This window comes from Taeniopygia guttata, chromosome 1A (genome assembly GCF_048771995.1).
Source record: "Taeniopygia guttata chromosome 1A, bTaeGut7.mat, whole genome shotgun sequence".
Taxonomy (NCBI): Eukaryota; Metazoa; Chordata; class Aves; order Passeriformes; family Estrildidae; genus Taeniopygia; species Taeniopygia guttata.
The window spans coordinates 3,275,046-3,293,289 of NC_133025.1; the positions used below are offsets into that span (position 1 = coordinate 3,275,046).

General features: G+C 41.0%; 1 protein-coding gene across 3 annotated transcripts in view; it reads right to left on the minus strand.

Annotated features, from left to right (window-relative positions):
* MKLN1 (muskelin 1) overlaps positions 1-18,244 on the minus strand; it is a 92,833-nt gene that overhangs the window by 20,904 nt on the left and 53,685 nt on the right. For all 3 annotated transcript variants that reach the window (XM_004176519.6, XM_030290029.4, XM_072918535.1), the window contains 3 exons: positions 6,561-6,773; positions 4,490-4,711; positions 2,829-2,958 (listed from right to left, as the gene is read on the minus strand). In XM_004176519.6, coding sequence (XP_004176567.4) covers positions 2,829-2,958; positions 4,490-4,711; positions 6,561-6,773 — 565 coding nt within the window. The remainder of the gene's footprint in view (positions 1-2,828; positions 2,959-4,489; positions 4,712-6,560; positions 6,774-18,244) is intronic.

The window sequence follows — 18,244 nt, forward strand, 5'->3', positions numbered from 1 at the left end:
AAGAACTTTTAAGGCTTGTTCACATTTGACTTTGGAAGTTACTTGATGCCAAGGGATATAAGATGCTCCGCACATCCTGTTGCAGAAGGAATTCTCCCTCTGAGCAGGAGCTCTGACACACCCTCTGAGTCAGGGCCAGGGGATTATCACAGAAACCTCAACCACAAGTGTTACCATGAGCTCCCTCAGAGCTGAAATGACTGCCCACGATTAGTCATGGGACTGAGGGACTCAGGAAAGCTTCCAGTCCAGCCCTTAGGGACACCCGGGACTGGTGGCATCTCCAGAACACCTGTATGCTTTAGATATACACCATTTTTGTTTGCTGAGAGGGAATTTTGTTGCTTGAGTGTTGTTTATGTGCTTTTTAAAGCAATTAAAATATAAAATTGCTCTAGAAGTGTGTCCATCAACATAAACATTTCTGCCTCGCCTCCAAACAAAAACTCTACTCAGCCATACTAAAACACCTCTAATTTGCACCTCTGTTGTCTTCCTTCTCATCCAACACATCCCCACAGCTGCATATCTAAATTTGTTAGAATTATGTATTTTACTTAAGTGATATTTATCACCCATCATTCCCAAACACATCAGCCATCCAAGGAGCTGGTCACAGGATCAACATCAGAGGAACAAACAAAAGGAAAGAAATGCTGAACAGCACAAATACTCAGAAGATGAGAGCAGCAAAATCAACATATCATTACCATGCTTTTATAGCATTGCAATAACCCTGTGTTACTGATAATCCTTATTATCCATTTCACTACTTTTTAAAAAAAATCTCCCTACTCCACGAGATATTTAAACAAATGCACAATTAAGTTCTTTTAGAAAGGGTAAAAATCAAAATAGCTCCACTAAGAATAGAACTGAATGCCACATGCGAGCCAGGAACAAAATGTAATCATGGGACTTTATAGGAACATCTAGGTCAGGCATCCTCAACTTGACTCATCACATTGAGCAGCTTAAAACTTCACAGCGAGCAGGCAGGCAATCACTTTGTTCAGACAGATCAAAATGGTGTATCACTACCTAACAAGAGCAAAATAAAGACTTGCTTTTTTGGGGTGAAAATAGTGCTGTCAACATTTGCTGTCTGAATGTAATAAGCATTTTGTTCTCTTCCTGTTAAAATGCAAATTATCCCAGCGTTTGCTTTCAAAAGCAATGGAAACGTTCAAATCTCTTTGTTTACTTTCCACACACAGGAGAACAGTAAAGCAAAAAAATCTACTTGTGAATTATTTCCAGTGAGTCATTTTCTTATTAAAAAAAGTATAAAACCTTCTATTCATCACTTCAGGGCCTGTGGGAATGGGGAGAAGGGCTAAAAATTTACTTAATTTCTCATTTAATTCACTGAATGTTGAAGTAAATGTATGAAAAGCAGAGCTCAGTGTCCTGAGAAACTCAGTATCTTTAAATCTGAAGTAGACAAAGGTGTCAGCTTAAAACCACGTATTTTCAAGCTTCTGGTTATGAAGACATGTAGCTTGAAAAGATCAAAATGGCAGAATGTTACTAATTTCCTGGAGAAAAAAAAAAGATCTATTCTTTAAAAGCTCTAAGGACAACAAAGGGAGTGTGGGTGTGTACAGAGCAGCATCAGGCAACGTGCACCTGAATAAAGGAGACTGTCAACAATATGAGCTGGGTCTTTCTTAAAAGCACTGGAGTAAATAAATGACTCCAGAGAATTACAGCTTGGGTACTTTTCTCCCTTATTGGCATAACTAAATTAATGAGCAAACAATAACTCGTCACCACCAATAACTGACTTTAGAATTTCAGTAAAATTACTTGCTAAAAGTTAAGCCTGATCAAAATGAGGAGGGCAGCCTAAATTCAAGATTAATTACCTTCCTGGGGTTTTTAGTAACTGGAAGAGAAGACTGGGACTGAATATACAAAACATGAGAAATACTCATAACTTCTGTCCCATAATGGCACACAGCGCAACTCAAATTTCAAATTTTGACTGGCAGGATGAAGATCAGGGTATTTGTAACAGGAAAATGATGTGCTTATACATGCAGAAAGGCTTTTCGGGAAGAAAGGAACATTTTTCTCTGTCATTTGAGGAGAAAAGGCATGAAATCAGTTCTTTATGGTTATGTTACAGGCCTTCTGGGTGATTTTAAAGACTTCTGTCATACAGAACTCACAAAGGATATGTAGATACAGTGCTACAAATCACACAGAACTGAAGCTCTGCTCTCTCCTCTTCCTTTTTTTTTTTTTTTTTTTTTTTTGCTCTTTTCTGATATTTATTACAAATATAACAGGACAACAGCTTGGTGTCATCTTTCTGGTGAAAATAACTTCTGTCCCTCTATTCCAATTCTCTGCCTCTGAGCAGCATACCTGCCTTCCTGAGGATTACCTTTATCTTATGGCAATTTTCACTTAGTGAAAACAAGAAACTTTCTCCTTTCCAGGCTTAAAGACTTTTTTCTCAGTTTTTTTTTTTGTCTTCACTAGAGTTTCCAGAAGAGGTATTAGCTCTTATTTTGCTGCTGCTGTTTTTTTTTTTTTTTCTTTTGAGGTGCTGTGTGGTTTCATGCATCAATTATTTGTATTGTGCTCAAGATGGAGGGTGTCAAATGACAGAAAGGACAGAAGAGCCAGCATAAATTTAATCAGTATAGTGTGGAGTTTACCTGGGTATGGAGGGTTAGTTAAGGATGCCAACCTGATCCCACAGGTTGAACCTGGCTTTTCACCTCCATATTTCTCCTTTTACAATATTTCACCTTTCTCATGAGTATATTTCTCATTTGTACCAAGGGAATGAAATGATTATGCAGTTATCCTCTTACCCATCCCTGAATCTTTTTTCGTGCCATCTGAGATAATGTCCACGTGGTCGCTGTCCACATCATAACTGAAGAAGTCGTTCAAATAAGTCTTTGATCTCTGGCCACCAAATACATATAAGCAGCGATTTTTCTGGAAAAGAGGGGGGGAAAATAAAGTCTATACAAGTTCATGACAGTATGTTGGTGAACTGTGATCATTAACAACAGTATTTATCATAGAATCATAAGTGGTAATTGGGTGGGAAGGGATATTAAAGCCCATCCCCTTCCACTATCCCAGGTTGCTCCGAGTCCTATCCCACCTGGCTTGGAACACTTCCAGGGATCCAGGGGCAGCCATTTAATGAATCAAAGAGGAACACAGATGTCTTTTCTAAGTTTAACATCATTGTGCTCAGGTAACTGATGCAGCCCTGCCTCATCCAGCTTTGACTTCAGAACATTAAAGCAGCTGCTCATCTGTCAAGTTTATTATTAAAGAATTAACAGGGCCCGTCTCTAAAGTCCATCATAAAATCACTGTTAAAAACACAACAGGAACAAAAGACAGGCTGTAGGAGAAACCATCCAAGTACCAGCACATTACTAAATTCAGTACAGGCAAATGGCAAGGAGCAAGCCAAGAATAACAGGTTTATTGCTTCTTTCAAGTCTGCCAAGTGGAAAGTCCGTAAGAGGCAGATTATTTTTCTTTCAAATGGTTGAGAAAACAGAAAAGGACTTAAACTTCCATGACCTGTGCTTACAGAAACCAGTATTCTTAAATTTACCACAGACACCAATTCGAAAGATCCTCAAGTCCTTGTGCAGAATTTTGTGGGGCAATATGTTTTTCCACCAGATTTTAAAGAACCATTCAAAACAAAAATAAAACTAAAAGCTCAAAAACCCCAGTATTCACTGGAAAAATTCTGATCTTTCATTGGAAAAGACAAGACAAAAAAAATCAGAAATTTCTTCAAATTAGTGGGTTCTGAGTTGATGGTATTAGTAAATATTTAAATGTCACAACCTTAATTTTAATTCTCTTTAGGTCTCTTATCTTAAATAGACACAACTGGAGAGGCATCGTAAGGTGGTTTTTAATATCCAACATAGAGTAAAATGTTATATACACCTCTCCCCCACCCTCCTGCTTCTCCATGAGGCTCTGGATGAAGTGTCCATAATCCCAGCTGTTTACAGCTGTTTGCAGCTGCTCAGGACAACAAAGAGCAGCTGGATGCTCCAGCACCAAAGGCTCTGAGGCCTGTGCAACTCAATGGACACACCACTAAGTCCCATTCCAGTAACAGCACAGAGTATCTACCAGACCAGAAGCTTCTAAATTGCTCTACTAACCTAAAAAGAATATATTTTTAGGTCAAAATGAACCACAGCCTTTGGTTCGATTTACTATTATGATATTAAAATCAACTCTTTAAAATTCACCTTGATTTTTACTTGAAATTTTATTCAGTTGGAGTCATGAAGGCTCTGAAACTTGAATTAGCACCTCCTGCACTTACCAAAGCAGCATTAGAATGTCAGCAAACATTGAATTAACTGAGACAACACATCGCTCAGGAGGTTAAAGAGCTCAAAATTTGCAAGAAAAACCAAAACCAGATGTTCTCCTTAGAGTCAGACATCATAAATCAAAGTAGGGTGTGGATACTTACAGAATGGAACAACATGCAGTGCCCTATCCGGGACTGGATATCCTCAGGTCCGGCGTTGCAGGAATCCTCCCTCAGAAGTTTCCATGTCTGGCACTGGCAGTCGAAAGCAAACAAGCCACTGAACTGGGGCTCACTGGCTCTGCTGTCGTCCACACTGCCATTGCAGGTCAGGATTCGGCCTCCAAAGGTGTAGATCATGTGTTTTTCAGAATCCATGCACATCTGCAAGAAGCAGAGGATCAGTTTTAAGCTGGCACAGTAAGACCTGGACACTCTGAGATCTAACATTAAACACCCCTCTCCTGCAAGCAATGCCTGCTAAGCTAAGACAGCACTCTGCACATCATCTGAGCCTCCAACAAACAGAAAAGGACACAAATCTTCATGGTTGTCAGGTTTTAATCTCATGAAAGAAATTTAAAACACAAGTCTAATTTCTATATGCCACTTAATATGCAAAAGAAAAGACTAAATGTACCCTTCATCAACTAAAAAACTTGCTGATTTCAGGGGAAAGTACTTGAGAGTTTTTCACAAAGATTCACAGGGATCTTTTCCATGGATCCATAGATTCCACAGAAAAGATTCATGGGGATATTTTCAAGCTACATTCTTATAGCCAGAGTTAACAGAGGTAACAGAGTTGGCAATGGTTGTGCAAGGGAGAAATTCGAAATCACTGCTAATACACTGCCCACCAATCAACTGATGCAAAAATCAATCTGTGATTTGTTATCGAGATTCCACCCCCAGCACACCTTTATTGCTATCCCCATTACTGGAACACAAAGTGGGGGTTTAACCTGCCAAAGATTCCTCCTGGGACTGCAGCAGAACTATGTTTAATCTCCAAACCTAAACTGAGGTTATGGCACACGAGAAGCACTGCAGCACAAATCAAACCAAACCTCCTGACTCCAGGTGATGTTTTCAGACCAAGTGCAAAGCAGAGGGTTACAAAATACCAAAGAGGGGGGAAGCAAACCAACAAACAGACAAGATTACAGTAAGACAGAGATGCTACTCAGCAAAGCCTACACAAAACACTTCTAGTGCAGCACATTTCTGAAGGTTAAATAAAAACTGCTATCGCAGTAGGTGCTGAGGGAGAACTGCAGACTGACAGAAGTCAGTGAGGCCTTTCTTCCCTGAGAGAAGGAACGGGGAAAAAAGAAATCATTTCAAGAGGCAAGCAGAGCAGCCTTGCCAGCTGACAATTTCCTTGTGCCTCTTCCCCAACACCTGGGAGACTGGCATTGGTTATTAATAGAACAGAAAGACTGATTGGTTTTTGTTCTGCAGACATGGCGTATCTTTAATTTTCGGTGTCAGCAGAAAGGCACATTGTGCTGGCAAACAACAGCTTTGGTTACAAAACAGCCAGTACCAATAAAAGCTGATCTTGGGCTGCTTTAAAAATGTGTCCTGATGTGCTGTTTCTTGGCGATGCTTCATAAAAAAAAAAAATCAACTGAGAACAAAATACCTTTTTCAAGTAGACAAAAGCCACCGAACACAACATAAGTAAAGAAGTTTTCAATTTGAGCATGTGGACAGATGTGACTTTTTAAAGGATTAGTAGCCATTCCTCTAAGGTGTTTTAAGCTCTGTAATGCAAGCACATTCTACAATTTTTAAAAGTAACCAATTTGGAAAGAATCTTGCTCAGATTCTTTCAGTCCAGCAGCTTGCTTGGAGTACTCTTCCAAAGGTGCCATACACAGATTTACAAGTTGCTCCCCAAGGCCCTCCAAGCAAGGCATAGCTGCAAACCCAGCTCAAGGAGACTGATTAAAACCAGATGAACTGTGCTTTGGGCTTTAATAAAACGTGTCTTAATAAAATGCATTTGTTTGCAAAGGTTTTTATGATTCTTCTGACTCAGTTTGATTAGAGCACCAGCAGCCAGTGGCGTTGAGCAGCAATGCTATTAGAATTTAATTGAGTGCAGATCACACCCTCTTCATCCCTGCTCTGTTACCTGCTACAGCACCTCGAAATCGCAGAGACTACGATCAAAACTGACTTTTACACACTGAGAACTTGCAGCAGGAGGATGAGTGTGGCTGACCTGATGATCAAACACCAGCTTGGGGCCTCCATCTGCTGCAGTGTCCTCGCTCAGCAACATCCAGGTGTTGGTGTCGATGTCGTAGCGGTAGAAGTCGCTTTTCAGGGACTTGCTGTTCCTCACAGAGGAATCCAGGTACCGCCCCAGGGTGTAGATCTGCCGTCGTTGGATGTCAATGCACATCTTGTGACAGGACCTGGCACTGGGACCGCTCTGAGGAAGCAAAGGACCACAAAAATGAAGAGAATAATGGATTTGATATTGCTCCAGGTAGGTCGCTAAGGGGAAATACGTATTAGCGGCAGCTAGAAAGCCTTGGGGAATTCAGGAAAACCTGCTTGTAATCAAATACAGGATAATATATAACTAACTACAAGAGCACATCCCATAACTTCCGTCCTTTAGAAAGACACCAGCAAAAACCTTAATGAATCTGTCACAACAAACTTATGATTTGAAACTTTCTTGTCAGATTCCTTAGAAAACAGTTTCTCCCAGAAGTGATTCTCAGAGGCGTGTGAAAAATACTTGATCTTTTAAAATAACATTAGTCGATGCACATGAGAGGCAAATTAAGATGTCACAGCCTATAAATAACTACACAGGAAGAAGATTAAGAAGTGCTCTATTACAACAGCCTCTGTTTTATTAATAGGCTGTTTTCTAACAGTCATAAGCAGACACTCCCCCAAGCAATCATATCCCGTAATGGCTCTGGGAAGGTAACAAAAGCACTCCCTGTCCTTCACAAATAGATATGGCCCTCCCAGTCTCCAGATGAAAGAAAGTTTCCCACGGTAAGCAAAACTGCTCTGAGTTATGATCTTCAAGAGAAACACACATAAGTGCCCCATGTCAAATTATTATGGGCTTAATCCATCCAGGAGTGCTCAAGTTAAATCATGGAGTAATTTATTTAATGACATTATGATGATGATTATGCAGTCCTGGGCAGTTTCCTTTCTGCTTCCCAAATCTCATTTTAAGGCCCTTCATAGACTGTTTCTTGAAGCATGAGAGTGATGTTCTGGTACACCAAAACATTAAAAATCAAGGTTTGCAAAGCCTTATGTGCAAAATATCAGATGAAAAACGTCGTATCATGAGTATAGATCAATTCCATAGTTTATTTTGACACAGTTGTGTGCCAGGACACAGAGAATGACTTCCCACTGACAGAGGGCAGGTTTAAATTAGATATGGGGAAGAAATTCTTCCCTATGAGGGTGGTGAGGCGTTGGCACAGGCTGCCCAGAGAAGCTGTGGCTGCCCCTGAATCCCTGAAGTGTCCAAGACCAGGTTGGAAATGGCCTGGAGCAACCTGGGATAGTGGAAGGTGTTCCTGCCCATGGCAGGGCACTGGAATGGGATGATATTTAAGGTCCCTTCCAACCCAAACCATTCTGGGATTCTATTAAAAAAAATAATCTATTAAAAACAATTGAAAAGTAAAAATTAGGCAAGTAGAAAAGGATATAGCAAATCCTTAAAATCATTATTGAAGACTTACAGTTAAGAAGCATAGCCATATCACACCAAATAATCAGCACAATAGTTGTTCTGCATGCTACTAAGTATTGCCATATGAAAATATCTTCATAATTGTACCCTTTCACTTAAATTCTATTGAAATTTAAAGTACACTAATGGAATGCGCATCACTAAATTGGATAAAACAAGAAAGGAAGCATTACATCTTTGTTGTCAAAAGCCTTTACTATTCATGTTACAGAATTCAATTTCTTGATTAAGCAATGGTTCCAGGAAACAGTTTACAGTAACTCAAAAGACCATGTGAAGAGGTGAACTTAATTGTTCATATTTTGTAAATATGAAGCATTATGTCGGCAATGATTACAGCTTTGAGGATTAGTTACTTCTGGGTAATTAGGATAATTTTATTTTCTGAAATAAAAAAGTACTGATAGCAGTTAAATATTAGCATAAAATCCTGAAATGCAGCAAAAGCTCATTGATTGCCTGTGGTCATGAAGGAAGATGACACAGAAAGCAACAACACAATTGTCACAATCCTCCCAAACTTGTTCAAATAATGTCTTTGGCACTTTCAGGAATAAATCTCCCATTTAGCAATTTCCAGATCTGCCTTTCCATGAAAAGCTACATCATCAACCAAAATTTGTTCGAGCACAGACACGAGGCTTAGATGCTTCACAACTCAATACCCATTTCAAGACAATGGCACCAAAAACACAGTTACTACACTAAATATGCAACATACAGATATCCTAAGACTAGTTTAAAATTAGAAGAAAAATCAGGAAAAATACCTTTTTTCTTTAATTACATCCTGGCCACATCTCACACAGTAATATCTGCCTTCTTAAAGAGCTCTTAAGGTGAACATATCATCTCTACAGACACAGAATCTTCATCATCTCAAGTTCATGCAAGAACTTCAGCTCTACCAAACTGCAGAGCCTGCCACAGCAGGAACTATCTCTTGTAACATAGGAAGCTTCATCCAATTTGAAATCTGTTCTCCAAGAAAACTGGAGTTCTGCCTGCACACCACTCACAAGATCACAAGGAACCTGCCAAAGTTTCCTCCTTAGCCTACATGTTTACCAAAATGAGTAAATAACTCCATTAACAGTGATACATGCTGGTTTGACATTTAAGGCAGAAAAGGGGAAAGGTCTAAATCTGTATTCACTTCTGAGTTCAGCCTGACCATGTAGCTCAAATGTACTTCAAAGAGGGACACAAAGTCAATTTACAAAGATGCTACAAAAGAGTAAAAAGCTCCAAGGCACATGTGATGAATCAAGTGCCCGTGGGTGGCTGCAAATGTTCATCCAAACATCCAAAGCCATGTTGTTACAACAGCAGCCTGTTGTTCACACGAGGAACACTCTGCCACAGCTTGTCATGGACACAGCAATCAGTAAATTCAACCAGGAAAGTTTGTTGATTCCACAAGTGTTCCAAGAATCTGACCCTTTAAAAGCAATAAGTGAGAAAAACTGACCATGACAGAGATGACTCTCTAACCCAAGGTTGAGGAGATCAAGCATGGCTAGAGAGCAAAAGAGCAACCTTTTGTCCCCTTGTCAGGATGTAGGCTGGTCATGATCCATTAATTAATGTCCCAGGCTGAGTGCATCTTACTAGAGATCTCTATGCTCTTCTTCAAATTCAGGCCTTATCACCAAGTCACAGTTTTGACAAGTTGCTTCTGTGACTGTCTGAACTCATAAAAAACGCATGCAAAACTCCTCACCTCTGGAAGTGTTCCAGGCCAGTGGATGGGGCCCTCAGCAGCCTGGCCTAGTGGAGGGTGTCCCTGCCCACAGCAGGGGGTGAAACTAGAGGGTCTTCAAGGTCCATCCCAACCCAAACCATTCTGTGATTTTATAATTAAGTACTTTAGATCTGGTTTCTTCTAGGTTGTTACACATGGAATCCACATTTTTGCAGATGAAGCTTCACGAACCTGACTGAGGTAGTAGAGGTGTCACTTCCCAAACAGAGCCCATCTTCCATAAGACTCTGAAAGTCACATCCAGCAACAGCACCCAACGACCTGAAGAAACACTGGCTCTGAGGACTCCTTCCAACTCTCATCAGAAAGCTCCTGGCACACACACTGCAGAAACCACACGTGAAAGGGGCTTGTGACTGGGCTAAGTCCTTATTCAGATGGCAATAAGTGTGTCAGGCTGCTTTGGCCAGTGCCTCAGCTGCTGCCAAGGCTGTGATGGCAAGAGGAAAGCATTAGCATATCACATTTCTAACCTACAGGACGCCAAACAATACCAAAAACTGCTAAGCACAGGCACTGTTGGGTTAGTGTGAGACTCAATAAGCGCCTGCACAGAGCCAGGACTGACCTGAACAAAGTGGCTCTGTGCCACCCAACCCCACCATACAATCAGCACAGCACAATAACAGCTAAAACAGATTAAACAGCATGTGCAGGGTCCTGTTTGGAAGTGCTACAAAATACCAAGCTTTATGCCCAGCTCCAAGGCTCTTCTTTGAACAGGTTGGTGTTGACGCAACTCCTCCGGTGTCTACAGCACGGATAAATGCCCTGGTGAGGGTGGGATGGTGGGGAAAGGAAGAGAGGCTGTATGGCCAGGAGCACTTAAGAAAGGCTTTCAATCCTTTAAGCGCCCAGGGCCAAATAGGATTTTTAGATTTCGTCAGCGCTACACGAAATTCAATTGTGCAATGCCAAGTGAATACACAGTATACTTTATGAAAAGCCTTCTCAACATGCTAAGCCACTTTATAAAATCTAATTAGAGCTTTCTTCATTTAACTTGCAAATGCTGAAAGCAATTATCCCACTTAAGGACTAACTTACAAAACGTTTTCAAAAAGCAACACAACAGCACCGAGAGACAACACCGCCTCCTTAGAATAATTGATTTGTTCCTATACCGGGGAGAAAGGATTGGGACTCAACTCCTTAGGGTAGGGTCTGCTCAAATCACTATTTATGCCAGAATCAGCAGGCATCATCTTAGCAACAGCATCCTGGAATGCTACATTAAGGCACAAACATGATAGCTTTCATTTTTTGGTTTGTTTTTAAATAAATGTCCTATGAACCTCCTTTAATGAGAACTTGACCCCAGGAAGCTGGTTCCACTGCCCATCCCAAACAAAAACTGGGGGAGCTTGGCTTCTTCTGGTTATCATAACCTTTTGCAAATAAAGGGGTTTCAGTTGCAAGAAAAATCTGTTTTATTCAGACCAATCCAGATGAAAAACCTCAGGAGCAAGCCTGGATCCTGTTCAAGAGTCAGGGAAATAAAAACAAAGAACAGCTGACTAATTCTCCGTTCCTGGTCCTGTAAAAGACTGAGTGGAATGTGAACACTGCCTCCAGTATGAAGTTCAAAAATAAGTGTCATGAGGTAAATGCTCTTGTCCTAAAGCAAACTAGGACGAGGACATAAAAAGACACAAACAACCTACTTTGTTTCCAGTCCTGAGAGCAGCCTGTCAGGCAACAAATAGTCCCTCCTGCCTACACGCAACTGCAGAGATTAATTGCTCTCGTTTCCCAGTTTTGGACTATAATTCGTTTCCTCCTCCACCCCCGCCCCCCTCCCAAAAAAAGGGGGAAAGTTCTCCATAAACTTGAAAATGAAAGGAAATGCATATTATTCCTGGCATTAATTCAAGTCCATGTGCTTTAAGATTAGAGGTTGTTAGTGCTTTATCAATGCCAGTCTACAGCTAATGCGCTCCCAAAATGTTTAATCTGAGCCACAGCAAAGATTTGCTTTGCTCTAGATGAGCACTAAATGCAACAAGAGTAACAACTGCAGCCATACAACAAAATAAAACACTTTCATCCCATACAGGTTACTCACAGAAGGCTTTTTAAGTTATCTTAACCTAAAGGTGCCAGAAACATGAGAAAATAATTTATTCTTTTTTTTTATGGTAGCATGGCGAATTTCTATGGTCCCTCAACACAAAACACCAAACAGGAGCTGAGGGCTGATGTATTGTTCCTATCACCCACGAAATCACCAGTGATGCACCAGGAGCACCAAAGCACCAGAGGGAGGGTCCTGCACATCCAGTCACACAAAAGGAGCATCACAGTCGTGCTCAAGGCCAGAGCAGCCCAGCAGACACACGGCAGGGGCTCAGAGCCCTCTGTAAGGGTTTCTTCAGTGTGAAACACCCTCCCTCAAACAGCACACCCCAACTTCCTACTCTGTAGGAGAGCAGACACCAGTGCCACCCATGTAATTTGATGTCCAAGACTAGACAGCTCCAGCACTAGAATTAAAAACCTTTGGATGTCACACAGGGTAGATGCAGCAAAGGACTGAATGTTTCTAGGACCATGAAATGGGAGTTTAGCTCCAAAAAATGTATTTTGGATACTCAATGTACACTCCATTCTTTAAATCACTCTGCAAATAATCCCTGAAGTGTTCAAGGCGAGGCTGGATGGGGCTTGGAACAACCTAGTCTAGTGGGAGGTGTCCCTTGCCCATGGCAGGGGTCTGGGACTTTATGCTCTCTGAAGTCCCTTCCAACCTTTAACATTTCATTATTCTTTCCACTATTTATAAAAGTAACAGATATTCCAACTAAATTTTAAGGCTGCTTTACCAGGTATAAAGAATATTTCTGAGATCATGCAAGTTCATTAGCCACAGAATGGTTTGGGTTGGAAGGGACCTTAAAGCTCATCCAGTCCCACTCCCCTGCCTCCACTATCTCAGATTGCTCCAAGCCCCTGTGACTGGACACTTTCAGGGATGGGGCAGCCACAGCTTCTCTAGAAAACTCTTAGATATAAATGAAATATTTTCTGCCAAAAAATATTTTGGGAAGCCTAAGAAATAGATCAGAATCTAAGAGTTATCATGCTGAAAACTCCTCAGGACCAGTACTGGAAAGCCATGAATTTTCACAATTTTTCACACAGAAGAGTTAAATGCCTTATGATAAATATTAGGTTTGGATATTAAAAAGTTATAATTAACTATTAATAAGTCCAGGCACAGCCAAGACAGGAAGACCCCCTCGGTCAGGCAGTTGACACAGAATCTGAGCTATGGCTAATCTGCTTACTGGTGCCCTCCTACAGCGATGCCACGGGATAGATTAACCAGCAAAGTCCTTTCTGGGCATCTGACTCAGACATGATGGAGCAGATTAAAGTCAGAGGCAGCTTTTAGCACACAGTTTTGTGTGCACATCTCTTCAAAGTGGGAAAACAATAAAATTAAAAGGATGAAGCTTTCTTTTTCCCCTTCCTAAAAGCACACTCACATTTGGGACAGCAGTAATTTCCCACTCTTGCTGCACGGGCTTGAGTTGAGCCTGCCACAAAGAGACTTTCCCTGCTTAAATTAGAATTAAAAAATAAATGGCCTGATGTTCTATTTTTGAAAGAGGGTTCAATGAGCTTATAAGTCAAATGATCAGGCTCAGAGATCATACAGCACAATCCTTATGACAGCAGTGGGCTGGATTTGGTGACCCTTGACAGCCCAACTGTTCCAGTCTGAACATGAACTTGACTCCAAGTCTTTGCTCCATCCTTCAGGGATCAGCACAGGTTTATCACAGCACAAACTCGGTGCAGCCCATGAGCACTCATATGAAAGAAAATAGATAGTGCTCTATTCTCATGAAATTATTATTTATTAGCCTCCTTGCCAGCCTGCTTATAGAAATAACTAATTTGAGAGCGTTTTCATAAAGGAATTAATTAATACACAATATTCTGGCTTCTCATGTGCCCTGATCAAGGCACCACTAAACACCAAGTGAGTCCTCACAGCTGGACTTCCCACAACACCAACATTGTGCTTTGACAGCTGTGCTGCCTGAGTTTTCCTACAGTGCAGAAACAGCTTTGTGGGCCACTGCCAGAGGAATTGCCAGTGCAGGAGCCACATTGCTGGATCTCCTGAGCTCTCTGCTCTCACACCGAGGTATCAGCAAGGACTTCCAGCAATGCATAACACCAGGGATCTTATGCTGCAGTAAAACAAGACATCTTACAAGCCAGTGGAAAGGGGGAAAAGCTCCCACATCTTCAACCATGTAAATATTGGGAAATAATCTATGGCTACTCAGTATTTAAAATGAGGTTATAAAAAAAGATGAAGAGGGATTTCTACACAGATAGTGACAGGACAAAGCGGAACAGCTTTAAACTGAAAGAGGAGACATTTAGATCAGCTGTTGGAAGGATATTCTCTGCTCAGGAGGGTGGGGAGGCCCTGGCACAGGGTGCCCAGAGAAGCTGTGGCTGCCCCTGGATCCCTGGAAGTGCCCAAGGCCAGTTTGGATGGGATTTGGAGCAACCTGGGATAGTGGAAGGTGTCCCAGTGCATGGCAGGGAGTGGAATGAGTTGATCTTTAAGGTCCCTTCCAACCCAAACCATTCTGTAATTCTTTAATTTATTTGAAGAAGGTCGCAGGAATGTGTATGAAGGTCTTGTGCAGGCTTTAGTTTACAGCCAAAAAATAAAAGTCATCCAACCTTTGTGTTTCAGCTTACAAATGCAAACAAGAGAAGTACTGAAGGAATACCCCAGTACATGGAGACCTTGCAGCAAAAGGACATCAGTTCTGTGCTATTTCTAACAAAAGACACAATTCACCTGCAAACAAAGTGCTGCTCACACTGGTGAAATGTAAAAAAAGTTTCAACTTCTTAAATTTTACCAAGTAAATTGTCAGTTTGCTCCACATCCACTGCTCAGGTTTGCTTTCAGCACTGCTGATGAAATGTAACAGACAACCCACCAGAGAACCAGAGCTTTCACCAGCTCCGAGATGGGCCCTGAGGACAGCATCACTCGTGTGTCCAATTTAACTAACCCCATTAACAATTGCAGGATGTTGAATGAGGTCATTTTTGCATGCATCACAAGTTCACGCTGTCCTCTCGTTACCAGTAACAATGGCCAGCGAAGGTCCAGCCAAGAGAGATTTTTCCATGGACACAAACTACTCAGCTGAGCTACAGCCCCACTTGCAGACCAGAAGGCTGAAAAAAATTTAACTGGTTGCTTATAAACTGTTTAGCCACAAAGGTTACAAGCAAGGCTACACTTTTGGAAGTTGATTTTTTTTTAATTAATTGTCCTTGAGATGCCAGTGAAAGACAAACATGAAATTCTAAGTCTAAGTCCTTCGACAGCCACAGGCTCTCAGATGTTTCTGAGAAAGTGAAGACAGTTTTGAGCTGTGACAAAAGAGTGGTTTGCACCTGAAGGTGTTGGCAAGTTGTAAAAGTGGCTGTTTAATTTCCTAGAGCCCAGTATCAGTAACATCTCCATCAAATGCAAGCCCTGGAAAACTCATGGATTAAGTCCTATTAAACACACTAAGCTTTTTCAGACAGATCTGAATTCAACACATCATTGCACCAGCCATTGTGCCAATAAGTTCTCTTGAGACACTCCAGAAAGCTCAATTCCCAATTACCTCCAAAACCCAGCTGCTGAAATATCTCAGCAGCAAGGTCCACAAAAACTTACTACATTTTCAAGCACATAATTATCCAGACAATTTAGCTACAGATTTGTCTTTGATACTACTTGAGACTGCTTCCCCTTTGTTACCACCTTGGGATAACTGGTATTTCTTCAGGGATTTCTGTATTTGTACAGATTGAGCAATGCTAATGTAACATTACTGTAACAAGTCACTCAGTGTAGCTGAAATAAGACATTATTTTACTCCCAAGGCAAAGTTGACTGGTGTGTGAAGCTACTTTCACTCACCGGCAAAAGAGTCAAGTTTTCCTTCCACCTCTACATATTCTCCTATTTCTTTAAAATCCTTTTCTTTTAATCCCTTCAGTGTGAAATGCTGGGGTCCTGGCATTCCAGCTGGCTCATCTCACAGGTGCATATTTCTGTGTCTTTAAAAGCCAAAAGGATATAAATCAGAATTCCTTGTACCAACATCAATCTCTTCACTAAATCTTTACTTGAAAATCCTGTAATGTCATTCTTCCCCCAGGATGCATCCACAGCCACCCAAGAATGACTCTACACTGCCTCATCTACAATTTACAGGGAATTGCAAAATGCATTAGGATGATGCAATAATGCCCTTATAAAGCCATGTAAGTAAAATAAAGTTCCATTCCAGACCAGAGATCAGAGCATTAAACTCATCATAAGCTGTAGCTGAAGTGGTGATTTTTATCGGAACATAAACGCCACAAATCAACTCTGCCTGATGCATTACTTCAAGGACTAAAAGTAGTTTTACTTTGCAACTGAAAGCTTTATGATGACTTGGAAATTCAGTATAACCTGAAGACTGGCATGCACAAGCTCCAGGGCTGCCAAAGTTGTGCAGCCTCCAGAACATCGGGCACAAGGCATTTATTTAATGCTCCTTTCTCCACGAGACTGACTCGAACAGCAGCGTGTGGAGGAAAAGGACCTCCACGCATTCAAACACCTGGTGGGAGGAATAACTGAAGTTTGGCTGGTTTTCTGGACTTTTTTTCATGCTGGAAACAAGAAATACAGGCACCTAGTGAGGGAACTGAATAACTTAAGACCTGAAGCTGTTTTCAAATATGGATGATATTTTCCTTAAAAAAATGTCAAAGTTTAAAAAAAAAAAAGACAAATAAACCAGGATTAAGAGGATAGAACTCTTGAGGCACACAAGATAGTATAAGCACATAAGTTAGCTTCAGAAGCTGCAAACTTTTTCCAAAAAGTTTATTTAAAAATAATTTATTTTTAAAAGCTGAGGAGCTACTCCCTCAACAGGGTTTTTTTGCTTTAGGCTGCCTAAGCAGAAATCACTGGGGATGTCAGTTAGGCATATGTGAAAGTCTCTCTCAAGCATTCTGGTGAAAGAATACTGGCTTAGAACATTTTAAACCATTATGCTACTAAATAGGGAGGAAAATAAACCATTAGCCTGTGATATTTAGGATCAGCCTAGGATACTTTTCATTTGGTTCACTCCAGCATCTGCTGTCTTTGTCCCTACTTTTGTAGGCATTTGCACTATTTAGGGAGTTGGCTCCGAGGTACGTCTGCAGAATCCAAGTTTCTTTCAGGGACAGCTGCCTTCTCCCTATGTGCTTTTGCAGCACCAGGAATCTCATACAACTGAGCATCTGTACCACTGGAACTGCTCAGCAGTAGGACATGGCAGACTCCCTGTATTAGATCTCAAGTCCGTAAACATCACAATATTTGCAACAAAAAGCCCCTCAAGTCACTTGAAGTGTCTTCCAAACTGTATCACCATCTGTGGGAAGAAGTCAATATTTGAGACTAGTTCAGTTCCTACACTTCAAACAGCACAGGGTTTCAAACACATGTATCAACTTTACATTGATATGCTCATGTACTTTTGCATCACACCCAAAAACACAGTCAGTGGTGTCACAAACTCCTACCAAAAATGCTTCTGTGGTAATATGATACTGAAAGCTTTGGGTAAATTCATCCACGTCAACAAATGCAAAGAAATGCATGCAGAGACTGGAGAAAATTTAACTGGAAATACAATAGCAACTGAAATTCCCCCTGGCTCTCACCATTAGGAGATCTTTCTACACTTGTCAGCTTTTACTTTCAGCATCCTGGAAAAGCACTTTCTGTTCACAGCGAACTGTCACCTCACAATATACCCATTTTCTACATCATTTTGAACCTACTGAACAGGAGGCACTTGTTGACCTACACTTTCCTTCATTGTGAGCAACGATTTATCCTCTCAAGCAGTTAAACCATGACAAGACCTTCACTTCTACCTTTGCTAAGGAAACACTTCAACAACTTTTGAGAGAAACACAGTGTCACCTAAACCTAACCCATTTACACAATTTCCACGTCCTTCACAGAGCTGATTTGTGAGCAGGATTTTCCTCTGAAGAAGCCAGAATGAGGATGAGTCAATGTATTTTCAAAGAAGAAGTACAGAAGGTACCAATCAGTGCAGTGACACTGTTTGAAGGGAGATTCCCCCCATCTCTTCTCTCTAGGAAATACTAAAACAAGGTACAGGAATACCAGAGACACAAAGTATGCCAACTATCACACTGCTTTAGTATTATTTATTTGATCTCCAGAGGCATCAACACCACTCAGCATTTTTATCCTACTTCAAAATCCCCTGACTATCAATTTACACCAAACAAAGTCTTTCCTACATTTAAAATTGTCCTCCTGCACCAATTTTAA